This window comes from Euleptes europaea, chromosome 2, assembly GCF_029931775.1.
Source record: "Euleptes europaea isolate rEulEur1 chromosome 2, rEulEur1.hap1, whole genome shotgun sequence".
Classification (NCBI taxonomy): domain Eukaryota; kingdom Metazoa; phylum Chordata; class Lepidosauria; order Squamata; family Sphaerodactylidae; genus Euleptes; species Euleptes europaea.
The window spans coordinates 12,505,595-12,533,425 of record NC_079313.1 but is presented as its reverse complement, the minus strand read 5'-3'; the positions used below and the strand labels follow the sequence as shown (position 1 = coordinate 12,533,425).

The 27,831-nt window shown below is 46.9% G+C and overlaps 2 protein-coding genes across 3 annotated transcripts in view; both read right to left on the bottom strand.

Annotated features, from left to right (window-relative positions):
• Positions 1-27,831, bottom strand: part of HNRNPM (heterogeneous nuclear ribonucleoprotein M) — a 33,960-nt gene that overhangs the window by 1,835 nt on the left and 4,294 nt on the right. Inside the window, exons 2-14 of one of the 2 annotated variants that reach the window (XM_056867578.1) lie at positions 22,699-22,871; positions 18,787-18,845; positions 17,816-17,911; positions 16,950-17,150; positions 13,870-14,023; positions 12,836-12,885; positions 11,893-11,953; positions 8,675-8,776; positions 7,126-7,170; positions 4,743-4,817; positions 4,321-4,419; positions 1,528-2,324; positions 873-924 (exon numbers count right to left, since the gene is read on the bottom strand). In XM_056867578.1, coding sequence (XP_056723556.1) covers positions 873-924; positions 1,528-2,324; positions 4,321-4,419; positions 4,743-4,817; positions 7,126-7,170; positions 8,675-8,776; positions 11,893-11,953; positions 12,836-12,885; positions 13,870-14,023; positions 16,950-17,150; positions 17,816-17,911; positions 18,787-18,845; positions 22,699-22,871 — 1,964 coding nt within the window. Of the gene's footprint in view, positions 1-872; positions 925-1,527; positions 2,325-4,320; positions 4,420-4,742; positions 4,818-7,125; positions 7,171-8,674; positions 8,777-11,892; positions 11,954-12,835; positions 12,886-13,869; positions 14,024-16,949; positions 17,151-17,815; positions 17,912-18,001; positions 18,029-18,786; positions 18,846-22,698; positions 22,872-27,831 lie in introns of those variants that run through there. The other variant, XM_056867579.1, reaches the window with a different exon arrangement.
• The window catches only part of RAB11B (RAB11B, member RAS oncogene family), a 95,690-nt gene continuing 71,467 nt past the window's right edge, over positions 3,609-27,831 (bottom strand). Inside the window, exon 6 of the mRNA XM_056867586.1 lies at positions 3,609-3,623. The gene's annotated coding sequence lies outside the window, so the exon portion shown is untranslated. The remainder of the gene's footprint in view (positions 3,624-27,831) is intronic.

Here is a 27,831-nt window from a genome sequence, read left to right as displayed (position 1 = left end):
ACAGTCTGCCTAGAAAACACCAGAATGTGACATCACCCCATGGGTCAGTAATGACCCGGTGCTTGCATCTTTTTAAGGTGCCTTCATCTTTTTAAGGATAATTGCTCCAATGATGAGCCAAGAACATGGGACACCCACAATCAGCTTCTGAGGCTGTGGCCTTTCAGAGAGTAGGAGGGCGGAAACACATCTTTTTCTGTGGTACCCTGCTTATGGAATACCCCCTCCCCAATACAGCACAGGGCACCTACTTTACTGTCTTCTAGTTAATGATTATCATGTGCTATTTGTTCTGATGCAACACTTGTTTTAACATTGGCTAAACAACCTTGGAGAGCCCCATGGTGCAGAGTGGTAAGCTGCAGTACTTCAGTCCAAGCTCTGCTCAAGACCTGAGTTCAATCCTGACAGACGTTTGTTTCAGATAGCCGGCTCAAGGTTGACTCAGCCTTCCATCCTTCCGAGGTCGGTAAAATGAGTACCCAGCTTGCTGGGGGTAAAGGGAAGATGACTGGGGAAGGCACTGGAAAACCACCCCGTAAACACAGTCTGCCTAGTAAACGTCGGGATGTGACGTCACCCCATGGGTCAGGAATGACCCAGTGCTTGCATAGGGGACCTTTACCTCACCTTGGAGGTTTTACACTCAAAGGCCGGGCATGAATATTTTTACCCAAATAAGGGGTAGCCCTTGCTCATTGAAGAGGCAGCAAGTTTAATTCTTGCTGAACATGGTTTTGGACTCAAATCAGGAAAACCCAGCCTACCTCAAAGTGATACTGTAAGAATTACAGAGGGGGAAGGTGGAGAGATGCCCAGCAAGCCACACAGATCTCTCTGGTAGAAAACTGGGGTCCCGAACTGTTACTCACCACATTCGTTGAACTTGTCTTTCAGCATTTTCCATGTGAAGTCAAAAGGTAGCTGGAAAGAAAGACAGCCAGCTTCATTACCAGAGCGCTGCTTTGCTGGTTACAACCCTCACTAACTAAAGCTCAGACGTTGCCTCTGAGGTCCACTAGACCAGACCACAGTCCACCGAGGTGTAGGCCTACAGAATTTTATTTTACTATATTCATATCCCGTCCTCCCCCCGCTTAGGAGAATAGTGCCCCCCCAGCTCACCCTGCCCATTTCCGTCCCCTTGTTGTCCAAATTTGCCTATTGGAAAGAGTAAGGAGAAAACCCAGGCACAAGAAGAGTTGGTTTTTATATGCCAGCTTTCTCTACCACTTAGGGAAGAATCAAACCAGCTTACAATCACCTTCCCCTCCCCACAACAGACACCCTGTGAGGTAGGTGGAGCTGAGAGAGCTCTAAGAGAACTGTGACTAGCCCAAGGTCACCCAGCAGGCTTCATGGGAAGGAGTGGGGAATCAAACCCAGTTCACCAGATTAGCGTCCGCTGCTCCAAACCACCACTCCAAACCACTACAGCACACTGGCTCAAGTCGGTGGGCCTGTCAGTTATCGTTACCCCACCTCAAAGCAACAACACTGCCTACAGCATCCATCCTACCAACTCACGTTTCTCACAAAAATCTGGCAAGCTTTCCGGGTCACGCCGGGAGCAGCGGCGGCGGCTGGCCCTCCTGTCCCGAGGGCTCCGGCAAAACTTCCGGCGGCAAAGTTCCCCCGGTCCACGTCCATCGTTCTCTCGAAGGTGTTGCCCATGGCCAGCCCCATCCTATCTAGCCCTGCCCCCACGCCCTGCCCCATGGCCGGCCCCATTCTCTCCATGGCCGTGGCAGCTGCCCCCATGCGGTCCAGCCCCATCCTGTCCATCCCAGTGGCTGCCATGCGGTCCAGCCCCATCCTGTCGACGGGGCCGGCCCCCATGCGGTCTAAGCCTGCTGGCATCCTGTCCAGCACGGGGCCCATTCCGGCAGGCACCATGCGGTCCATGCCCAGGCCCATCCTATCCATGCTCCCGGCGTGACCCATCCGGTCCACGCCGGTGCCCATCCGGTCCATGGTGGTGCCGACCCGGTCCATGGCTGACCCCATCCGGTCAAGGCCGAAGCCGAGGCCGGCACCCATCCTTTCCATCCCAGCACCCATCCGGTCTAACCCAGAGCCCATCCGGTCCATGCCGGAGGCCAGGTGGTCGATGCCAAGGGGCGCCATCCGGTCCATGCCCGACCCCATCCTGTCTACGCCGGAGCCCATGCGGTCCAGGACGAGCCCCATCCTGTCCATCTCCGACCCTACTCTCTCCATCCCGTGTCCCATCCCGGAGGGCAGCCTATCCATCCCCGTGGCCATGCGGTCAATTCCGGGGGCCATCCTGTCGATCGCAGGGATGCTGGCTCCGCCGCCGCCACCTGGAACGAGAACACAGGACATAGCTGAAACGGGGTCAACAAGAATTTGACTGTTTCTCGGGTGCCAAGAAACACTATCACCACCAGCTTAGAGACTGGGTATTTAAAGCTGATGCACATCAATCAATCATTAATTTTAAAATCAAAAGCAGCACCGTGGTACAAATCAATTAAAAACTTTAGAACTCCCTATTTAGCCAACATCGCAAATCACAACCTTAGAGCATCCTTCACATCACTACGCTTCCAAACCGTGCCAACAGCTTCATTGGTGGGGTGCTACTCTCGAACACCAAGGGATCAACGTGTCTGTATTTGTGGATCCTCGCCTCGTTACATCCTATTTTGCCCATTGTATGCAGGCCCCAGGGCTAAATTTTTGGCAGGAATATTATCCGGTATCATTACACACTTGGATGCAAAGATAATTATATTTCTGTTATCAGATATCAATGAACATGCATCATATAGGGTCTCTTTGTTTCTTCTTGCAGCAAAGAAAATAAGGTCTAATGTGGTGTCGGAAGAAGCAGCTACTTTTCTTTCAAATGGAAACATTTTAGTATATCCCATTATCTATTTAATATTTTACTTGCGGATCTGATGTATTTGTATTTTATTTTTTTCGTTTTAGCAAATTGTGATGGTCAGTGGCTATAGAACAATAAAATTTTAATTCCTCCCAAAGGGAAGGAGGGGGGTTAGAAGAGACAGAAGAAATCACCAACAGTCATTTCACAATCTGGAAAGATTTGGCCAAGGCCTCTCATAACAAGCCCTTTCTTGGCTGAGCTGGCACACAAATAGGGTTGCCAACCTCCAGGTACTAGATTAATGAAAAACTGTAAAGGTGCTCACAAAAAAACAGTAATAGGCTCACAACGTATTGCAAAAATGCACAAGGTTATAATATATACAAATCAATTGCACAACAAAGTGACAAGCAATGCAATGTAGAACAAGACTATGTGCATACATACATGAGCAAGAACGCAATTAAACTCTAGGAGCGGTTCAAGAGAACTCAATATCCAACACTGCAAAATACAAGTGAAGTAGGATAGACCGTCAAAATTTGTGTCGGTGGATCAGTAAAGTCTCACTGTTGCTGTAATTTTAGCATGGACGGTCAAGAATCTTGATGCGGCTGGGCAGACAAAAATGCCAAGAAAGAAGAATGTAACGCTCTTCTGGAATAGAATGCGCTTTCGCCTAATTGGCTTTGTCAGCACAACGACAGCTACATAGCTTGTTCCTGTGTTGATGGGACCCGTAGGTTCTCTGACACGGATTTTGACGGTCTATTCTACTTCACTCATATTTTGCAGTGTTGGATATTGAGTTCTCTTGAACCGCTCATAGAGTTTAATTGTGTTCTTGCTCATGTACGTATGTACTTTGTCTTGTTCTACATTGCATTGTCACTTTGTTGTGCAATTGATTTGTATATATTATAACCTTGTGCATTTTTGCAATATGTTGTGAGCCGATTACTGGTTTTTTGTGAGAACCTCCAGGTACTAGCTGGAGATCTCCCACCATTACAACTGACCTCCAGCTGATAAGAGATCGGTTCCCCTGGAGAAAATGGCCGCTTTGGCAATTGGACTCTATGGCACTGAAGTCCCTCCCCTCCCCAAACCCCGCCCTCCTCAGGCCCTGGCCCAAAAATCTCCAGTTATTTCCCAACCCGGAGCTGGCGACCCTACACACGAACTCAGAACCAAGCTAATGGAATATTCCATACCATCGCTCTTTCTCCTGCAACCTGAGCTTGTGCTTTTGCTGTGCAGGAAAAGCCATAACAGCACTATGGATGCTGGTACTCAAATAACCCACCCATTGTGTACACGCTTGCTCTGAGCCTGAGAATGCAGCTTTAAGGGGCCAAGTTCTCCACTGTTATCAACCACAGATCTGCTGCAAAGACACGGAGTTCCAAGCCACTCCGCAATGTACAGGGGAAAGACCCAAACCAGGAAATCAGGCCACATACCTATTCCTCTGTCCAGAGTGTCTCCAAAACTACGAGGCATTCCCATTTCATTTCTGGGGAAGTCTCTTTCAAAACTACCTCCAATCGCACGATCCATCTCTGGAAGGAAGGAAGGGATTTAGTTCTCTGCCAGAATAGCCACCACGCTTTTTACACCAGTAAGAAAAGCTCCATCTACCCCCAGCATCTTGTTTCCCACAGCTGTCGGCTGTATGCTTCCGGAAAGCTCACAGACAAGGTCAGAAAGCAAGTTCCTGCCCCCCTCAATCTGGTATTCAGAGATATACAGAATGAAATAAGAGAGTGGCTGAGATTTAGGATTAGTGATTTTAAAGCCTTTGGATGTTCTTCACTCAAGTGTTCCCCTTCCCCAGATACATTAAACACAACATTTCTCAAGCTCAAACGTTGAGAGGCCTCACCGCTCATCCTGCCGATGTTCATTCCGGAAGGAAAACGGCCCAAGCTGTCCATCCCACTGAAAGGGCCTTCCATTCCTGCTAAATATATATATATATATTGTATTAGGTGCTAATGAAAACAAACTATGGTAAATCAAGATAAGGTAAATCTACTGTTAACTAAAGGATCTCTCTCAGAGGAGGTACTTTAACTTAAATTAAGAATTTAAATTAAGAACTTATTTTCACATAATATTTTCTGTTAGGTGTAAAGAAATATAACTGAGGAAGTATTAACACGAAACAAGCTTACACCTGGGAACTTGTCTCAACGCTACCTGTTGAACCATCAATTGGCTCCAATAGGACTATATCATTTGTTAACTCTTAATTTAAGCTATAAGACCTGTTAATATGGCTTGATGGAACACTACCTGCTGAATCAACAATTTGAACTGACACGGAATTGAATCACCTGTTGAATAATATACCTGTAAGACTACTTCATATACTGTTATAAAAGTGGATATTGTATGTTTATATCCACACTTTATAAGGCTGTATATCGTGTGTGTGTGTTAAGTGCTGTCAACTCACGGCAACCCTATGAATCAAAGTCCTCCAAAATGCCCTATCTTTGATAGCCTTGCTCAGATCTTGCAAATTGAGGGCCGTGGCTTCCTTTATTGAGTCAATCCATCTCTTGTTGGGTCTTCCTCTTTTCCTGCTGCCCTCCACTTTTCCTAGCATGACTGTCTTTTCCAGTGACTCTTGTCTTTTCATAATGTGACCAAACTACGATAGCCTCAGTTTAGTCATTTTAGCTTCTAGGGTCAGTTCAGACTTGATTTGATCTATAACCCACTGATTTGTTTTTTTGGCGGTCCAGGGTTTCCGTAACACTCTTCTCCAACACCACATTGCAAAGGAAGCTACTTTCTTCCTACCAGCTTTCTTCATTGTCCAGCTTTCACACCCATACATAGTATGTATATTAGTCTGTATATTAGGTGTGTTCAAATAATTTTGATGTATATCTTATGGTGAGTCAAAACCTACTTTTGTCGAAATTTAAAAAGATGTTTATAATCAATTAATGTTGCAATATTCTATTTTATGAGGTACTATTTGACTACAGTGTGTCTAGCTAACAAATTTAGTACCTTCTTATTCCCCCTGGGGTTTTTTTGGAATGAAAACAAGATGGCAGATTTTGGCAGATTAGGATTTGTGCAGGGGAGGGCAGTGGGAAGGAAGTGTGCAGAGGTACATCAGTGGATTTTTACAAGATCAACTCCCTGTGTGAAGACAACATATACAGGCATTGTGAAGGGCTGTTGATTTTGGACTGTGTCACTGTTTTGGAATTCGTGTGACAAAACTGGATACTACTTTTTGCATGCTGGACAATAATGGGCCCTGTCGCGATAATTTCTACAGTTGTGTTTGTGTTCTGATTCCATATTAGGCTTGTCTATCACCGTGATGTCATTTTGTATCTCTGTGAGAACTGGAATAAAAATATTTAATAAACTAGATTTTGCATCTGGTGAAGGATCTCCCTTTTTATCTAAAAGGTGGCAAAGAAAGCCTGGAGACGGTACCCAAAGACTGCCTGAAAGCACATGATGTATATAGTTGGGGGTAGATGTTTCTTTTGAGCAGAGAATCATGACTTAGAACTCGGCTCTTTTTAGAAGAAGAGTTGGTTTTTATATGCCAACTTTCTCTACCTTTTAAGGAGAATCAAACCAACTTACCATCACCTTCCCTTCCTCTCCCCAGAACAGACACCTTGAGAGGTAGGTGGGGCTGAGAGAGTTAAGAGAGAACTGTGACTAGCCCAAGGTCACCCAGCTGGCGTCATGTGCAGGAATGGGGGGAAACCAACCCGGTTCTCCAGATTAGAGTCCGCCGCTCATGTGGAGGAGAGGGGAATCAAACCCGGCTCTCCAGTCCACTGCTCTTAACCGCTACACCACGCTGGGTGGAAGGGCCTCAAACATGATGTAGCTTGCCCTCACACTTACTAGCCGGCATGTGTATGAGGTCAATTTCCACACCCAGCTTGCAATTTAAGGAGGGACAGCCCTATGAAGGGCTCACTCTTGTAAGTTTTCAACTGGGGAGACCATCAGCATTGCAGTAGCCTTGCTGCTGTAAAACTGAGAAAACTCAAGATGGCCAACAAAATACAAATGGGCTGAATCAGGCCATCGCACAGGGCCTTGTTCTGTTATTTCCCACTCCCACAATAACCAGTTGCTGCTGGAGACAAAGAGGGGAAGAGGCAGGTGGATGTGGAAAGTGACAGCTGACCACTCTTTCAAAGGTGACCTTAAGGCAGGTCTCCACGCAGACCTCACTACTTCCCACGGGTCACGGCTGCAGTCCCAGCACTCACCTCCCATCTTGTTCATTCCAAAGCCCAAGCCTTCAATGCCCATTCCTAGAGGAAAGAGTGTGGGAATTAGACGCAGCACAGTATGTCTGTACGCCGCTTCATCTGCTCTGCTTAGATTCCCCAGAGGGGCCATGGCTCAGCAGTAGAGCATCGGCTTGGCGTGCACAAGGTCCCAGGTTCAAACCCCCGCATCACCAGTTAAAAGGGATTGGGTAGCAGGTGAAGTGATAAGACCCAATGCCCAAAACCTTGGAGAGCCGCTTTCAGTCTGAACAGTCAGTACTGACTTTAATGAACCAATAGCCTGGTTAAGTATAAGGCAGCTTCATATATTCATGAGTCCCTTCTGCCTTGGCTCTGCCAGCCCCCACCCCCCTTCAGTAACCGAAGACCCACTCCTGCATCAATACAACTGGTTGGACTGTAATGGAAGAATGGACACCCCACCCCTTCCCCCTCCCAACACACACAAGAGATGGGACACATGTTCAATTGAACAACAAAAACACCAAGTTTCGGCATTAGAGAGGGATTGTTCAACTGCACCAATCTTCAAATGGGACTTTACTTACAAGGATTACTCCCCGCCCCAGCTATCAGCTAATACTACCCAATTTAGCTTCTACTGATATTCTAACTGGTATGCCACACACACACAAAATTAAGTTTTTGTTCTGGTCTCTCCCTTTTGTTAGGGGAGACATCTGGTCAACGACTAGCTATTATACTCTTAAAGAGACAGTGGTCTTTTTTTTTTGTTCTCTCTCCCCCGGTAGTCTCTGCTGCATCTTCACAAACCGCCTGATCCATTTTTGTCTGCAGTTTACACAGTTATTCCACGCAAAGACTCTACAAACTACAGGCCAAGTGCTTTGCCATTCCCACTCCCTCCCTTTTACTGGACTCGCCACCCATTGCAGAGTTCCTCAGCTTTCCAGCGCTTGCTCCCTAGTTGGCAAGCAAGAGATATGGTATGACTGTCTGTAGATTACTCTATGGGTCACCGTAGCTGCCCATAAGCTCTGAACTGCAGGTGGAACTTTGCACGTCACCAGCGGATGCCTCTCGGCGGGTTATGCACAAAGTCCTGGTAGCAAGCAATTCTGTGCATGCTTGTGTGTGGATTTGTAAGAATCCAAAAGGTTATCAGCTTTCATTTCAAATAAAAGCTTCTACCATTCAAGATGGCAGACTCAAATTCAACCGTGTTCAAGACACCAAAGGAAAAAGCCCCCTCAAGGAGCAAGCCTGTCTGTCCCACCACAGCTTCTACAGAGAACGGAGCTTCGCCATGCTGGTACAGGGAGTGTGCCGGAACGAAAAGTCTATAACCATATCCACCGTGACACACTGTTCTCAGAAAGCAGCAATACTCTCCATTTTCCAATCACAAAGTCTACGCCACTTAGGGGACCCAAGAGCCCACATCAGGCAAGCAATCAAAGTTTACAACAGCCTCTCCGCCCCACCCAAGGTAACAAAGAGTTGTGAATCTGGAAATGGAAAACACGGAAAGAGGAGCAAAGGACCAGCACAATTTCTCACTCACCTCCAGGCCCCAAATTGCCCATGCCAATGCCCTTGTTTAAGTGGTTGGCATCAATGGGCAGCCCTCCTGGCCCCAGCCCCATGCCGATGCCCCCGAGTCCATCTGGAGAGAGAGAAAAACGTGTTTAAAAAAACATCTGCATAAGCCCATGGCAGCTAAGCCCCAGGAGGTGGTGAAGGCTGCCAACTTGGAAGGCTTTAAGAGTGGACATGTTCATGGAGGATAGGGCTATCCATGGCTACTAGTCAAAATGAATACTAGTCATGATGCATACCGGTACCAGAGGAGCATGCCTGTTATATTGGGTGCTGTGGAACACAGGCAGGATAAATGCTGCTGCAGTCGTCTTGCTTGTGGGCTTCCTAGAGGCACCTGGTTGGCCACTGTGTGAACAGACTGCTGGACTTGATGGACCTTGGTCTGATCCAGCAGGGCTTTTCTTATGTTCTTAAGCATGTTGAAAGCTCACAAGAGACATGAGGGACTGTGGCTCACTGACCGAGCACCTGCATTACATGCTGAAGGAGCCGGTTCAATCTCCACGTAATAGTATTCTATTTTACTTCTTTTATTCCCTGACATTTCTTCCCCTATGGGGGCTCAAGGAGGCTTATGTTGTCCTCCTCCATTTTATCGTCGTAACAACCGTGTGAGTTAGGCAAGGAGGAGTGTGTGCGACTGGCCCAAGGTCACCCAGCAAGCTTTACATAAGAACATAAGAAAAGCCATGCAAGATCAGACCAAGGTCCATCACGTCTAGCAGTGGCCAACCAGGTGCCTCTAGGAAGTCCACAAACAAGACCACTGCAGCAGCATTCTCCTGCCTGTGTTTCACAGCACCTAATATAATAGGCATGCTCCTCTGATCCTGGAGAGAATAGGTATGCATCGTGACTGACTAGTATCCATTTTGACTAGCAGCCATGGATAGCCCTCTCTTCCATGAACATCACCACTCCGCTCTTAAAACCCTCCAAGTTGGCAGCCATCCCCACATCCTGGGGCAGGGAGTTCCACAATCTAACAATGTGTTGTGTGAAGAAATGCTTCCCTTTTATCTGTTCTGAATCTCTCACCCTCCAGCTTCAGCAGATGATTCCCATGTTCTAGTTTTATGAGAGAGGGAGAAAAGCTTCTCCCTGTCCACTCTCTCCATACCATGCATAATTTTATAGACCTCTATCATATCTCCCCTAAACTGCTTTCTTTCTAAGCTAAATAGACCTAAGCATTTTAACCGCTCCTCATAGGGAAGTTGCTGAAGGCCCCTTTCATGGCAGTGTGGACTGAAACCTGGGTCTCCCAGATCCTTGTTTGACTCTTAACAGCCACACCACCCCGGCTCAATGCTTCTCTGCCCAAGACTCTGAACAGCAATTGCCAGTTAGTGGAGACAACACTCAGCTAGAGGGATCGACAAACAGCCTGACTCCATATAAGCAGCTTCAGAGGTTCATGTGACAGCCCAATTCTATGGGGAATCACATCTAACCACTGCTCCCAACGTTAATTGGCTTCCACAATACCTCAAGGAGTTGTTTTAAAAATAAATCCTATGAGTAAACAGCTTTGGAAGTAGCGGGCAATGAAATAAATTAGCTGATGCTACCCAGAAAGTCTTCAGTGCTTAATGATTTAACCTAGATGATAGATTTCGTGGCCATCTTTTAAAAAGGCATTTTCTCAACTATTATAATCATCAAAGGAGGAAAAAGCTCCCTGGAGAGCACAGCCCCTTGGAAGGAGGACCTCAGAGGAAACCTCCCAACACAACAGTGAAGACAAGATTTGGTTCCCGAACCAAACTTAATATAATCAATTCTCACAGGTATTTTAAGCAGAGCTCACTGTGCAGAACATGAAGAATTAGTGGTACAGTGGTACGAGTTTGTTAAAATACCACAAAGTAAAATATTCAAAATACAAAATGCACCATTTCTGACTTAAGCTTTAAAACAGTCAGGTTGTACCACCTAGGAAGGCCTTGTGGACGAAAGTTGTTTGGTTTTAATGATTTTTTTTTTGGTTTGGCTACTTGTGATGTATAAAAGTTTTTGGATAATTTAACATAGGCGACCCATTAGTATTTATTCTGTTATTAGGTCTTTTGTCAACCTTCTTGGTTAAATAGTTTTTCTAGGTTGATGCTTTTCCCCCCTTCCCCTTTCTGTTTTGGTTGTGAAGAATTAGACTGCGTATAACAGGGGTGGGGAATGTCAGGCCCGGGGGCCGTTTAAGGCCCGCGAAATAATTTGGTCTGGCCCTTCGTGGGTCCTGGCAGATCTCTAGCTCAGAAGGATCTAAGACTGGTGATCCGCCCCCTCACGCGGACAGGAATACCCTCTATTCAAGGCAGATGTTTGTTTTGCCCGGGAAAAGGAACCTTTTTCCCCCCTTGCATAAGAGTCGTTAGCTAGGGAGCTGCTACGACCGCCCAAGAAACTGTGTTAACCCTTTCCCACCTGGCCTATTGAGAAACGTATTGGCTGGCTAATTTTTAAGTTGATAATTTTGTATGGCCCGTGAATGATGTTATAAATATCCAAATGGCCCTTGGCGGGAAAAAGGTTCCCCACCTCTGGTGTAGAAGATCATTGTTAACTCTTGTTTATTGGTTAAGTTATTAGATTGTTTTAATGAATGTTATGACTTAAAGATTTCTAGTTTACTAAGATTACTAATCTATTTTTCCTTTCTGTATTCGTATCTCTTTGGCTTGTGTGTAGGTGTGTATTCAATAAAATATATATTTAAAAAAAAGAATTAGCAACATGTCTGCTGTGTCTACAGCAGAACAGTAAGAGGAACCACGTACGGCCCAAGAGAGAGCAAAGCAAGAAGAAGAATTGGTTTTTATATGCCAACTTTACCACTTAAAGAAGAATCAAATCGGTTTACAATCACCTCCCCTTCCCCTCCCCACAACAGACACCCTGTGAGGTTGGTGGGGCTGAGAGCTCTAAGAGAGCTGTGACTAGCCCAAGGCCACAGAGCTGGCTTCAGGTATAGGAGCGGGGAAACCAAGCTGGTTCACCAGATTAGTGCCCGCCGCTCATGTGGAGGAGTGGGGAAACAAACCCAGTTCTCCAGATCAGTCCACCGCTCCAAACCACCACTCCTAACCACTATGCCATGCTGGCTCTCCTTAGAGCAACTTCTCCTTAGAGCTCTCAAAGCAATCATTCCACCCGCCTGCCGTGACCCACAGATGCACTTACGAGGAAGCTGCTGGGGCCGCTCCGGAGGGAAGAAGTCTCCTTTGGGCAAGGCTCGTTCGTCCTGGAAGAGGCAGCAACAAGCCGCAAAACAAGCAGTAAGTACTTAGAGAGGATACAAGAAGAAGCCAGGGCTTTAAAGGTGGCCTTGTGCCTAGCAGAGACATCTCTAGCTCATCTTTCCACCCCTTGTAGAGAGACCACGAAGGTCACACGCAACACCTTCAAACAATACATCGGCTACTGAAACAGAGCATCAAATGAAGCACAGCACACAGACGAATCACTTGAATTAGTTTAATAGCCCCACCCGGACACGACATCTGAAGACAGGCAGGGGAAGAGCTAGAAAGCTCTTCCGAGGTAAGCAGCAATACAGTTTGGGCACCTTGGCTTGACACCTCCAGGTCTACCGTGTCCCTGTGCTCTAACGATGAGTGCCACTTTTGAAAATTATTTAATTGATTAACAATTGGGAATTGGGTTTTTAAATTTTAAGGTTATTGTATATTATGGTTTTATTATACTGTATGTGGTTTGGTTAGCCACCCTGAGCCTGGCCTGGGACAGAGGATGGGATAAATAATAATAATTATAATAAAAATAATAATTATTCAACAGTGGAATCAGCTGCCTAGGGAGGTGGTGAGCTCCCCCTAATTGGCAATCTTTAAGCAGAGGCTGGACAAACTTGTCAGGGATGCTCTAGGCTGATCCTGCATTGAGTAGGGGGTTGGACTAGATGACCTATATGGCCCATTCCAACTCTATGATTCTAACAACAACAACAACAATATTCCTTTCCTTTGAGCCTCGTGTCAGGGAAGGCTCCTTGCACCCAAGGAAAGCCCCTCCATTGCCAAGATGGATAGGCTGGATCCAACCCCTCCACTGGTAAGTCCCCACGCAACAGTCCCTGCCCGCTGTACTCCAGACTTATACTTACCATCTTTACATGCATTGGTCTATCAAACAGCAGCTGCCCATTGAACATGGCTGGAGGGGTAACTGTGGTCAAGGATCACCCACAAAGATTTTGCCCAACTGAGATCTGAAGACATCGCTTTGTGCTAAGAGGAGCCTAAAATATACTGGGTGGTTATTAAAGTGAGCACGGCCATACTGCAAAGAATGTGAAACAAAAGGGAGGCTGTGGGAAACCACATAAGCTGTACACTAGCTAGGCCAAGACTAAAGGAGAAAAGAACCAAAGTAAAACCAACATAATCAGTAACTATTTAAACAGGCAAAGAATCAAAGATGTCAAGCAGAACATCAAGGAGTCAGCGTGACTGACACACACACAATTAGGAATTCCATCAAGCAAACCAGAGGCAGCCAAATGAATATCTAAAGGTAGAGAATTCTATGATACCATGCTGTCAGAAAGGAAGAACGGAGAAGAGGAAAAGCACAAGATTGCAAAAAGGATCCAACACCAACCTATTCATTTTGCTCAAGCCTCCCTCTTCTAGCCAAGTGACTAAAACCTCTTGATCATGAGGAATGCCCATTTCCCATCTTCTCAGCTTGGAAACAGAAATATAATCATGTGCACGAACACGCAGACTCACTCACTACACAATTTAGCTGACAGCCAAAGAGGAAAGTGGCACCTTGTAACTCTTAATGTAAAAGACACGGAAGACCACTGACAGCTTAAACCTGGTCACTGTACGAAAAGGGGGAGGAGAGAATCTATCTCCGGATTGTACCATTTCAGAATGCAGGATGGGAACTCATGACTGAGCAATCCCTCTATTAAAAATAAAAACAAACATTTCTATATAGAGAGACCTAGTTGAAATCAACCATTCCAGAAGAAAGGGTTCTAAGCCTACTGCTGCACTCCAGCATGCTAATTCAAGACAAGACGGGTTGGTTTTACTTTTAATATGGAGGAAGAGTCCATTGCACCCCAGGTAACAAGATTTCCCACTGACGCGGTGAGAATTAAACCACACTCCAGAAGAAGGATACAGATGGCTTGAACCGCTTCGATGGCTTGCTCGAAAGTCACTGTGCCAATCCCCCGACTCTTGCCATCTTTGTCTTCCAGGATGTCAGCACGGACCACCACACCGGCCATGCTGAACACTTCTTTTAGTTTCTTCCAGCCGACTTTGTAATCCAGCTGAAGGGATTATAATGGGGGGGGGGGGACCAGACGTGTGTTAGTAGCCAGAGAAAGTTATACACTATGACTTTTTTTAAAAAAAATCAACAGATGGGCTCTTTTAGTTCTAAACCAGCACACATCTAAATCTGCTCTTTTAGTTCTAAATCTGCACTCATATGCGTACACCTAGTGCCATCTACAACTGATCAGGGGCACTTTTCATGTTCCACAAGTTAATTCGGCATCGGATGAAGAGCTGCTGTGTTTTCTAAGTTCTGAAATCTATTGCATTTTTATCTCGCTTGTCCTCCAAACAAGGCTCTTCTAGCTAGAACCAGCCAGAATGTGACTTTGGTCTTTGTTGCATACAGGGAAAAAGAATCATTTCATCCCATTCTTTGTCATGGTGACTTGTATGTAAGTACCTTCAGTACAAATAGGATCTCAGTTTCTCTAGCCTTATACCTTCTTGGATCACCTTGTCCTTAGGACCTAACCTTAAGACACATATCCCGGCAGAGAGATGGCTCAGGCTGTTGTCTAAAATTAGCTAAAAGTTCTTACCAAACTCTTCCCTCCTTGGTGAAGGGTGGTGGTCCAGCAGCAGAGCATCTGCTTTGCTTGCAGGTGGTGCCAGGTTCAGTTCAGAACTACATGCCTATGTCATCTAGGGCAACAGCAGTCAACCTTCTACACCCAGCCTATAGATCCAACCAGCAACATCCAACTAACTTTTAAAAAGTTTTAAGCATGCGCTCATTTCACTCCATCTCCATTTCTCCTTCTAAACAAAACAATGCTGGTGCTTGAGGATGAGGCATAACCTATTTGGGGGCTGGGCACATTCATCTCTTGTAAAGATTTTAATGAGACCTTTGCATTAAACTAAACTAGAAGACAGCAACCACCCACCACAACAACAGAGGCTAGCACAGTATAACCCTAACAGAACCAGCTGTTCAACATGCATAAAACCAGTATCAGAAACCATTCTAGAGGTTAGCTCGGGAAGTACTTTAAACTGAGCTAGCACACTCCCATGCGGGAGACAGGAAGTGACAAAATAAGTCCTGCCTCCCTGAGCAGCCGGTGGGAATCACCCATCATTCAAGATGCCCTCCCCTCAGAGCGAAAACTCCAGGTATCATACAGGCAAGTGCCTAGAAAGGTGGCCAGTTTTTAAGGCGACACGGCTGAACTGGCAGCTATCTAGATTACATTACTGCAATGCACTACACCAGGGGTCGGCAAACTCATTAGTCAAGAGAGCCAAATATCAACAGTACAACGATTGAGATTTCTTTTGAGAGCCAAATTTTTTAAACTTAAAATATATAGGTAGGTACACTGTTTATTAACTTAATAAACTTTAATTAAAGTTTTAAGTCTTAATTAAACTATAGGTACACTGAATAAAACTTGACAACATACTTAATAATGATCTTATTTATTGATAAAAATTAAATTGTAAGTAACGTATCCATAACATTAAATCATGACAATGACTGACAAACACTTAATGTGAACAATGGCCTTGCATCTCCTTGGAAAGTTTGGGTAAGTCAGGTTTGTATGTTGCTTTTAATTTTAGGCACGATTCCAGGTTCTCATCAATAAGACGACTTCTCAATTTACTCTTGATAAGGTTCATGCTTGAAAAAGCTTGCTCGCATGAATATGTAGAACCGAAAAGGGAAAGAACAGCAAACACTAGTTTTTTCAACTGATCATATGAGTCAGGAATACGATTCCAGGTGTTAAAAATCATCATGTCTTCCTTCTCCAGGTCTTTCAAAGCAGACCACTTGTGCTGTGAACTGGCCTCGGGGCCAGGGAGGGCGCCTCGGGGGGCCCTCTGTCGCCCAATCCTAAAAGAAAGCTTGGGCTTACCGTACAAATATCGACACGGTGGCCACCCCCTCCGCTGCTTAAAAAAAACCCAATCCCCACAGCAGGCCCGCCAGCATCAGCGGCACGCGGTCGCTGCTTCGTCACGTTCCCCCCCCACCCCCCGTCTCAATCGACATTCGCGACCTGCGCGCCTGCACGTGGGAAGAGCCGCACTCAGGGGCCCAAAGAGCCACTTGCGGCTCGGGAGCCGCACTTTGCCGACCCCTGCACTACACACAGGGCAGCCCTCTGAAAAGTGTTCAGAAGCTTCAACTATTGCAGAATGCTGCAGCCAGAATGCTGACTGGAATGGGTTGCAGGGACCCTATCACTGCAGACTTGACTCATCCACATTGGCTCCCAAATGATTTCAGAATACAATTCAAAGTGCCTGCATTGATGATTAAAGAACTATATTGCATGGTACCAGCATACCTGAAGGAACACCTACTCTTTTACAAACCTTGCCTAGCCACTATGGTCATCTTCTGAGGCCCTGCTTCGAGTTCTGAGATTATGTGGGTGGTGGCTTGGGAGAGGGTCTTCTGTCATGGCACCAAAACTCTAGAACAGGGGCATCAAACATAAGGCCTGGGGACCGGATTCGGCCCCCTTGAGAACTCTTATCTGGCCAGTGAACTCTTATCTGGCTGCCACCACCACCCCGATCTGGGCTGGCAAGGCACAGCCTGGCCCGAACAAGTGACATTTACGCCATATCTGGCCCTCATAACGATTCAGTTCGACACCCCTGCTCTTGAAACCTCTCCCCTGAAAGACTCGCCCGTCCCCTTTGGTTGCTGTCTTCCATCAGCAGGTAAAGACTTCCTTTCATCTGGCGTTTCCTCAGTGATCCCCCCTTCCTGCCTTTATGTGCTGCCGTTTTTATGGTTTTGTGTGTCAAATTGTCACTTGGGTTCCATTGTATTTTTGTTTGGTTTTAATGGTTTTGTGTGTTCTTTAAAAGATGTGTGCTTATCACGTATGTTTTTGATCTGCTAGCTGCCTTGCCGGCCCTGTAAATAAAGACATAAGTAAATAAATGACTTACATTTGCCACGAAGACGGTACTTCCCAACCTGCCGGCCTGCAGGGCATGGATGATCTCATTTGGAATGTTGGGGTTGTTGAGGATGCTGGGAGGGATATTGATCATCCCCGGGCCACCAGGCCCAGGCCCAATCCCCATCCCGCCACCGGATGCCGCCATTGCCTTCTGCACCGCTCTTCTGACATGTTCTCCATCAGGATCCTACAACAAAAGAAATTTGTTTATGTGAGGTCTGCTTTCAAAGCAATATGACGCCCCCACCCCAAATGGATGAGTTGAGAAGCAAGCCATTGTGTGGGGTTCAGTTGCGTCATTGATAACTCAGCACATGAAATTGTACTACTGGATATATGTATAGAATTTTAAAGTATAAATGCCTTCCTTTTCTGTAAGAAAATTGCAAGGACGCCCAATATTTGAGAAAGAGTTGCAAACTTCTGCACCCTATGCTACCATAGCACATGTATGGTTAATGAAGAAGAAGAGGAGTTGGTTTTTATATGCCGACTTTCTCTCCCACTTAAGAGAGAATCAAACCGGCTTACAATCACCTTCCCTTCCTCTCCCCACAACAGACACCCTGTGAGGCAGTTGGGGCTGAGTAGCCCAAGGTCACCCAGCTGGCTTCATGTGTAGGAGTGGGGAAACCAACCAACGGTTCACCAGATTAGCGTCCTCTGCTCATGTGGAGGAGTGGGGAATCAAACCCGGTTCTCCAGATCAGAGTCCAATCTGGTGAACTGGGCTGAGTCCATCAAAGTCAGTATTGTCTACTAAGACTAGCAGTGGCTCTCCACTGTCTCAGGCAGAGGAGTTTCACATCACATCACACCAATGGACATAGTGTTCTAGGAAATGTTGCTCACCTCCTTCACCTTCAGGGGCCTCCCGCTGAGGCTGTGCTTGTTCAGCACCTCCACAGCCTTTTTCATGCTCTCTTCCATTTTGAACTCCACCACACTGTGGGGTAGAAAACAAGGCCAAATCAGCAAGGGTGTCTAGCTTTAAGCTCTCGGGCCCCCACCCCGTCACAACGACTGACAGCTACTTACGCGCATCCCTGATGGCGCGGCGATTTCATGGTCAGCGGCGAGAACAGAGTGTGGAAGGGGGGAGAGAAAGGAAACAAGTCAGTAAGAGAGCTCAATGCCAAAAAGTTAAATATTCTTTAAAAAGGATACTTAAATTTGTCTTTACGATCGTTAGATCAAGACTTCACTGCTCGACACCGACACGGCTGTTGTTACCTGAACTCCGTACGTACGCTACTGCTACGTGGCCAGGGTTCACGCAGAAGGAGCAATATGCAGAACAGACTAACTTCTAGAGACATCGTCCTCATAGCTCCTGCTTGCCTCTAGGAAATCAGATCCCTAGCCACTCTCTTCCAATCAGCCCTCAAGGAAGATGCTGAAACATCCTTCCACTGAACTGAAAAGCACTAACACCTACAACAGCTCTTTATCGGGGGAGTTTTCATTTAGAGACAGACCTGACATTTACACAACCTCTCTTCCACACTAAGCTTACGAGATCAGCAAACGAGAACCACAAGAGACATTTAAGCTAAGTGTTTAACGTTAATGTACCAGTGAAAAGTACACAAGGACCCATGCGTACAGCCAACACCGAATGAGCACAGCAGGGGGGGTGCTGCTGGGCCAGTCGCGCCCCCTTCCACCACCTCCCTGCCCACCCATGAAGCAGCTTCGGGGCAGCACCAACGATAGAACCACTTCTACATCCACGATTTTTCCCCAAGTTCGTTCGGTTCAACACCACCATACAGTTACATTTGTCATGTTGTTAAAATCCACGGAAGAAATGCTCTCAAAAGACTTACCCTTGACTTTCCTTCAGCGTCCATTAAGAGTTCCACGTATGTTACCTCACCAACTATAAATCAGATTCCAGACGGTACATAGACCAAAGGGAGAAAGCCAAGAAAACAAGGGGAATTTAGAACAATCGTCAACAACCTTATATGGAGCCTCTGCCTTATTAGAAAGCCCAAGAATACTCCATGTTTGCTAATCCACCACAACTTGGCATTACAGGTGTGCAGTAAATTTGAACGTACAGTCAATGTACAGCCTTGATTTTCTCCTCCCATGTCAGCATGCCAGCCATTTCCATATTCTCAATTTCTCTGGAATGGTTGGCGCCCAGTTAGCACCAAGAAATAGACAACCCACACAGATACTTGCTTATGTCCACTTTTAGCCAAATGCTTCTAATCTGATTTGCTGAAGGCTGACATGCATCATTGACTTACAATGTTCTGGCCATGTGGAATGGAGACCAAACTCTGAATGTTGCTTTAAGCGGAACCAGAGCCAACACTCCACTGAGGAGATGGACTGCTTACCTCTTTTCCCTAGCAAACCACACTTTCTGTATTTCCTTCACATGAAGTTCCCCCCAAGTGAATCCACTCCAAGTCGCTATACTTGGACTTAACTGGGCTCACTACATACTACTGTTCCCATGAATGATGTACATAAACTCCTTATTTCATCCCATCGGCCCTATAAGGTAGGGCAAGCTAAGAGAATCTAGTTGCCAAAGGCCACTCAGTGAATCTCAGGGTTGTGCCAGAATTTGAACCTGGCCCTCTCTCATCCAAGCTCATCCAAGGGGAGGGGCTGTGGCTCAGTGGGAGAGCCATCTGCTTGGTATGCAGAAGGTCCCAGGTTCAATCCCCGGCATCTCCAGCTAAAAGACGTGAAAGTAATGGGTGACGTGAAAATTTTGTCCGGAGACCTTAGAAAGCTGCTGCCAATCTGAGTAGACAAAACTGACTCTGATGGACCAATGGTCCGATTCAGCCTAAGGCAGCTTCTTTTGTTCATATTCTGGCCACTTCACCAAACTGGCTCTTCTTTCTTCCCACTTCTAGATATTACCCCTGATCTACATGCACGATGAGCCAAAAGTGCTGAAGGATATTAAACAAAAGCTATGAACAGGCACAAGATGGCATAGAAGACTACACTATAGATCAGTGGTTCCCAAAGTGGGCAGTACCACCCTCTGAAGGGATGGGATTACCAAGGGGGGCACTAAGAGGCAAGAGGGCAGCAGGGGGGCACTAGAGGTGGGCCCCTTTAACTGTGTTGTTCACTAATTTACAATAGATCAAGCTATGGCACCATGCTGGCAAATTTAGTGGAAACTATCAGAGTTTTTTCCAGACTTTGAAGAGCTGGTACCACTGGATCAAGTTCAGCAGTTTTGTTGAATAAATTTAAACTAAAAAGTTTTAATTTGATTTTGAATAGATGTGCAATTAATTGTTACTGTTTTGAAATTTTATTATCTTCTTTAGTCCATCATACAAACCCCTATTTTGAATAATGCTTTTTATAGGATAGGGTAGGGGGTGCTGGGGTTGAGTTTGTAGAACCAAGGGGGTGGTGGCCCAAAGTTTGGGAACCACTGCTATAGATATAGCTAGCTAGTCTCATTTTGATAACTGACTTGCTAAACTTGCTATTCTCGCAAATGATGTTGGGAGACAACAGCACCTCTTGCTGCTTGACAAAGAACTACTACCGCTTAGCCTCTGAACAAAGAAATTACGGGAAAGGCTTTGGCATCTGAAATTTTATTAAATCAAATACTGTCCTAAGACTCAAACTTCAAGCAGATCCACATTAGGAGGACAGGATAAAATGCAATTTAGAAGACTTGCCCGATCAAAGGATGGCATTTGTATAAAGTTAGTCAGCCCTGTTTTGTCAAAGGCTCCCAACTAAGGATGTGAATCCACTTTAACCTGGTTCAGTTTTGGATTGGTTATGATGGAGGGAAATCAAGAACACTGGTAAAATCTGAATAAAAAGGGGGGAAATGTACAGCACACCTGTAACTAAGTTTCACCAACAAATGATACACTGAAATTACTTCACCGAATGGCCACCATTTGGACATTTCAGAGGGAGGCATCCAAACACACCAGTGGAGAGATCTGAACAGACCACAACGCTTAAGCCTCCTAAAACCATATTTACTGGTGCCAAGACACCTCTGGAAAAGTTATCATAAAGGGCTTTCGATTTCGCAAGATTGTAGCGTGAGGGAGCAGCAATCTGTTGCCTCAATTTACCTGCTGCTCCAAAACGGTTCTGCTTGCTCCCGAACCTGAACCTGGAGCTTGTAATTCTTACATACAAAATCCCAGAACTCTAACAATTTTTAGAGCCACATTCCTGGTTCTTGGAAGTACTGTGACTTGAAGCCAAAAATAAATTTATCTGGATTTCTCAAAGACGTCAGTTTGGAAGGTCGGGGCTGAAAACACAGCTTTAAGGAACGCGTTACTCAATTCTCAGCTGTAGTCACAAAACCCAAGAACGCACCATCTGTCTGAAATACACTAAGCCCTGCAGAGAGAATGAAGGTTTCACTGTGTCTCCTAGGAGCCTCCTTGCAGGGAGACACAGTTGAGCAGAGCAGCGGAGGAAACTAGTCTCGTGGACTTTTGCATCCACGTGAGCTGGAGAAAAAGACCAGAACACACTTGGAACAAGTTCAACGTAGTGCTGGCAGTGGGGCACACCCATGCAGACAGACGCTTCTATCCACCAATAATTCTCGCACGGCGTAGGTCAAGAATTGACATGTTCCAAAGCATAAGGCCCATCCATAATTAATGCAATGAAACTGTAACTGGAAAAGGACTGGATAGCTCAATTGTAAAACCGCCATCTGCACATGGCTGCTAAGATTCAGAATAACGCCACATTAATTATGGATGGGGCTGTGCATTCCAATCCCATTTAAGCTTCTAGTGAACCCTTCCAAAGTTTGCTTTCCTTAGGCTCACAAGCCCATTAGCTCTCGGCCTTCACTTTAAGCCACAGGTACGCATTGGGCCCTAACTTTCAAAACACATGACCCTAGGTTTATTCCCACTGAATACATTTCAAGAGACGTTCACCAGGAGGATGGAGGTGTTATGTATCTGTCCCCAGTTTTTTTTTTAAAAAAAACTGATCAGGAATTAAGTACCAAACAACCAAGGAATTATGAGTTAGTTTTGGCTGCTTGGTTTGGCTTTTGGAAGAAAGATCACTGTTTTTTTAGAGAATATTTGAGCATTCTGGCCAAAATTCTCTGAAGAAAGTTAGATGGGTGATAAATATGGCTACCTGCCAAATAGGCTAATGTAAGATTGCTAACTTTTTTCATTACTGATTTTTCTTTTAAACTGAGATGCTCATAGTTCAAAGCGAAGCCAATAAACTGCCAGCATCATCCCCCTTTGCAAAACAAAAAGGGAGGGAGAAACATGAATCCATCCTCCTGTGAAGTCACACTCAGATGGTCCCTGGGTATTCAACAACAAAAAACAAAATTGCCTAAACCTTAAAAAAGCTACTGCTTTCCTCCTCAGCAGTTAAGTGGACGACTTGCCCTGACCCATGAAAAAGTTTCCCATGGAAAACCTCACGCCAAGCCCTGATGGAAGTCTTGCCTCTTCCGAGAGACCAAAAGGCTCCTTTACGGAAGCTTGATGAGCCGATGTCAAACACGCCTGCGCGCACAGGATGCGTTCCTGCGAGAGCGCAGCAGCTAGCATGCAACACCAGAAGAGGGTCTGTCTTTTAAAAAAAACACTTTCGTTGCTCCAACGTGGCCAAGTCTGCCCAAAGTCACTTCAGGCACGGTCCTGCTTACTGGACAGGGAGATCCGATCACGGGTAAGGACAACCAACACAGCTGAGGAACACCCAGAATGGTTTACCTTTCTCTTTCACCAGGTCTTTGAGGTACTGCCACTTCACATCGAAGGGAATGTTGGTAATGAAAGCTCGGTATCTTTTTGAAGGGCTGGCGTAGGGCTCAAAGCGACTGCCGCCTCCCCGCTTGGCATTTTTCTCTTTCCTCTTCTCGCTCTGGTTTGCCCGATCGCCTTCACTGCAAGTGAACAAACAAACAAAAAACCACAACGGGTCAGTCACAGAACCTTGGGACGTTAAGGGCCTCAGAGAAGTGGCCAGACCGAATTCCAGGAGTTCAGCCCACAGAATAATTGTTGGAGGGCGCAAAAGACAACAACCTTGATCTGGGTCTTGTTCTGGTCAATACCTAGGTGGTATTGACTTTTCATAAAGAGTATGAAGAAGTCAAAGATTTATTATCTTGGTTCCAGTATCACCAAATAAACTTGGTTTTTCTACAAGATTTGAAAACAGGATTTTCTAAAACTAAATCAACTCTAAAAAGACGTCGCATGAGCGAACCCATTCATCACAGGCAGGGGGAAAGTGTTTCCAGTGAACAAGATATTGGAAGGAGCCATGACGAATACGGGAGTCCAGTATTTTAGCAACTTCGAAATGCTCTTCCCCCTCCCACCATCACCGGTTGGTCAGGAAGAAGATCGGGATGCCATTCAGGGGAGGAAACATGTGGTTTTAGGAGGCTTACATGGAAAACAGGGTGTATGCGTTTAAGAGTCTTTGGCAGGGTGAGTTCCACAGTCACAGGGTTAATGATCCGAGAATAGGGTAGGGGCGCACGTATTTGGCACTGAGTTTCCCACTCAGATGGGTGGATCGGAGATTCCTGGTGGACAGGTAGACTAAATCACCCACGTTCAAGTCCTGGCTGGGAGATCGGTGTTTGTCAGCTGGAGCTTTGTATTTACGTTTAGCCCGCTCAAGGTTTTTTACCAGCCAGGGCCAGGTGGTTTGAATTGCATGCACCCAGGTCGTCACGTCTTCGCCGCCCCCCTCCCCAGACATATCAACATGGCCAGTGGGACTGAAGTCCTGGCCATACACAGCTTGAAACGGGTTAAAACCTGTGGATTGGTGTACAGAATTGTTATAAGCATACTCAGCAAAAGGTAGCAACTCAACCCAATCATCTTGGTGGTAACTGACATAGCAACGAAGATAACATTCTAGTACAGCATTAACACGTTCAGTTTGCCCATCCGTTTGAAGATGGAAAGCACTAGACAGACCCTGTTCTACCCCCACCAGTTTAAGGAAAGCTTCACAATCTTGCGCGGAAAGGAATGTAGTCGGAAGACACTCGACATGAAGAGGCGGGCCAGTTTTGGGGCGGATGGGATACCTGCGCACAGGACGAGATGCACCTGTTTTGAAAACAGGTCGGTAATAACCCATAACACAGTTTTCCCTTCGCTGAGAGGGAGATCAGTCATAAAATCCATAGCGATTACCTCCCAAGGTCTGGAGGGGGTTTCTAACGGCTGCAATAGACCAGAGGGTTTCCCTTGGGACTGTTTAACAGTGGCACATATCGGGCAACTGCGGATGAACGAGTCCACGTCGGCACGCATGCCCGCCCACCAAAACTGCCTGCGTAATAAGTGAAGCGTTTTCAAAAATCCAAAGTGCCCCGCGGTTTTGGCCCCATGAGCGAGTTGCAGGACCTCCCTTCGCAACCCCTTAAGTACATACAGTTTGGAGTCTCTGTACCAATAATCACCCCGTTGCAGCAGAAGTGGGAAGTGTTTGAGAAGAATGTTCTGCTTGGCAGTGGGAACGAAGAGAGTCTAGGAAAGAGACAGGCAGATCCATCTTACCCTGAGAGGTGGGCGGGACATGGCCAGGCTGAGTTAGAGAGGAGACCAGAGGCGAGGAGGGGGGTCGCACAACTAGCTCGTCCTGGCGTCGGGATGCCGGAGAAGCGGATGGAGCAGGCGAGGGAGTCAGATTTGAGTTCCGGGTGGCAGTTCCCCCCCCCTCGAGCGTCCATGTTGACCGGTTCAGAACGGGAGTGGAGTTGGGTCTGTGACCTGGTTTGGACCGCCAGCGTAGGGAGTACCCCCGTGAGCAGGGGAGAAGAGTGACTCGGTGGGGCGGTCTACTTTGGTAGGATACTGGGGAAGGCGAGATAGGGCATCCGCCAGTACATTTTGTTTTCCAGGGACATGCTTGAGCACGAAACAGAATTGAGCGAAGAAGTCAGCCCAGCGTAGTTGTTTCGCGGACAGTTTACGGGTCCCAGTTAGTGCCTCCAGGTTTTTGTGATCGGTCCAGACCTCAAAGGGGACCTTGGAACCTTCCAGGAACTGCCTCCAAATAGTGAGGGCATAGTAGACAGCAGCTGTCTCCTTTTCCCAAATGGGCCAGTTCAGTTGTGAGTGCGCGAATTTTTTAGAGAAATAAGCGCAGGGGTGCAACAAACCATCTGTACCCTGTTGCAAAAGAGCACCTCCCATGGCCACGTCGGAAGCGTCTACTTGCACTATAAACATGTGTTCAGGATTAGGATGCTTTAGCACAGGTTCGAAGTGAACAGTTGCTTAAGGGTTTAGAAAGCGGTCTGGCACTGGGGAGTCCATTGGATTTTTGCTGTGGGTAACGTGGCCGAAGTCCCCTTTCCCTTAGTCTTAAGTAGATCAGTGATTGGGAGTGCTACATGAGCGAAATTGGGAATGAACCCTCAATAAAAGTTGGCAAAGCCTAGAAATTGCTGCACTTGTTTGCGGGTAGAGGGTGGATCCCAATCGATTACAGACTGTACCTTTGCAGGGTCCATGGTGAGACCTTGGTGCGATATAATGTAACCCAAGAATGTCAATTGTTCTTGGTGGAACTCACATTTGGATGCTTTAGCATAGAGGTGGTTGTCTCTGAGGCGTTGTAACACCTCCCTCACTAGAGCAACATGCTCGTCCATTGATTTGGAATAGATAAGGATATCGTCCAGATAAACCACCATGCCTCGGTATAACAAGTCATGTAGGATTTCGTTAATAAATTGGATGAAGACCCCCGGAGCCCCCTGTAATCCGAACGGCATCACAAGAAACTCAAACATACCAAAACAGCTGGAAAAGGCAGTGAGGGGTTCATCTCCGTCACGAATTCTGACTCGATAATAAGCCTCGACTAAGTCCAGTTTAGTGAAAATGCGCCCCTCCTTTAGTTGCCCTAAGATGTCTGAAATCAAAGGAATGGGGTAGGCGCTGGTTTGAGTAACTGTGTTGAGTTTCCGAAAATCTATGCATAAGCGTAAATCACCTGTTTTTTTGCGGACAAAGAAAGCGGGGGCTGAGATAGGGGCGGAGGATGGCCATATGAACCCACAAGCGACATTTTTGTCTAAAAAGTCCCGCAATACAGTACGTTCAGCAGCGCTCATGGGGTAGATTTTACTCTTTGGAAGCTTACCATCCCCCACCACTTCGATAGCGCAGTCCGTTCTGCGGTGGGGGGGTAGTGCATCGCATTCTTTAGCATTAAAAACATCTGCAAAGTCCCGATAGTCAACGAGTAGTAAAGAAGAAGGGGGGCATCTGAGACCAATGCTGAGGCTGTCGGAAGGACAACAGCGACTTCGTGGTGGTGTTGGGCGCAGTCAGGATCAGAAAACGTAATAGTATCAGCCTTCCAGTCTATAGAAGGGCTGTGCCCCTTGAGCCAGTTTATTCCCAAAATGACTTCGTACCTGATAGCGGCTATGGTAAAGTCGATTTGTTCCCAATGTGAGCCAATACCCATCGCGACGCGGCGAGTGCAACTGTCCACTGGGCCTCCCCTAAAGCTACTGCAGTCCATTTGGGCGAATTGGATGGGATCCGGCAGTGTCTCTGATTTGACCTTAAGCGCATTGAAAGTGGCCTCATTGATTAGGGAGCGCCCACAGCCAGAGTCTATGAGTGCTTTGACATGTAACTGGGGGCCTCTTTTGTAGTGTTGTAACACCACATCCACATTTACAGTATTTTCAACTTCACTCACCATAACAGGAGCTTTGGGCTTTGCAGGAGAAGCTGCAGGGGTCTGCGGTGTCATGCCGCTCACCGCAGACCCTGCCCGTTTTTTGACAGATCAAGAGGAGATTCCAGATTGAGCGCGGGGAGATTCCAGGCGTGATCCTCATCCGAGGAAGGAGAGCTGTCCCCCACTGGGGCACTTGTAATCCGAGACCCTGGTGGGTCGGTAGACGTAGGTTCACTGGGAGCTTCTCCGACGTGAAGTGCAGAGGGTGCGTGTCATCCCGGAGCAGCGCTACGGGTGGCCGTGGTGCCTCTGCGTTGAGGTCGTCCCCGCGGCAGTCCGCCTGGTCGGGGAGGAAGTGTGAGGTCCGGACGGCACAGACAGGCAGACGCAAAGTGGCCCATATTGCCTCAAACGAGACAGGCTCCCCTCTGGAACCGGGATTGCGCGGGCCGCGTTGGTCTCCGCAGGGCGGGGGTTGAAGCTTTAGAAGGTTTTTGGAGACTGCTCCCCTCTCTGGTCCGACGCCGGACCAGAGATATAAACTGGCGGCGGCTTTCCACCTCCTCCGCCAGTAAAATCCAATCTTCCAGGGTGTCGGGGTCTCGTTGCATGTATGCCCAGTTCAAGATGTCAGGGTGTAGAGCTTCCCGGAAATAGTGTATTCGGGTGGCTTCAGGCCAATCCACAATTTTACTGGCAAGTCGTTGGAACTCATTTGTGAATTCTCGAACGGGAGTAGAGCCTTGCCAGAGTTGCAGGAGTTCGGCTTTGGCCCTTTCTCCCAAGAAGGGGTCCTCGAACCGCCTCCGCAGGGCAAACATGAAATTGTTGAGAGAGCGTATGGATCGGGCCCGAGTGTCAAACTGGAGGACCATCCAGTTGGCCGCTTTCCCCGTCAACAGAGAGGCAACGAATCGAACTCGGCCGTCCTCGAGGGGGGGGGAAGTATTGTCCTTGTTCCCTCATGTAACTGTCCACATGATGTAGGAAACAGGGCAAAGCATCAACCGAGCCATCATAAGTGATTTTTAATCGTGGTTGCTTCCACTGAATAGGGGGCGCTAGGGGTAGCGCCGGCGGTTGTCCTGGAAGCGGCAGAGCTGGTGCCCCTGGAGGCGGTGGCAAAACGGGTGCCCCAGCGGGTGGTACGGCGGGCGCCCCTGGGGGCGGTA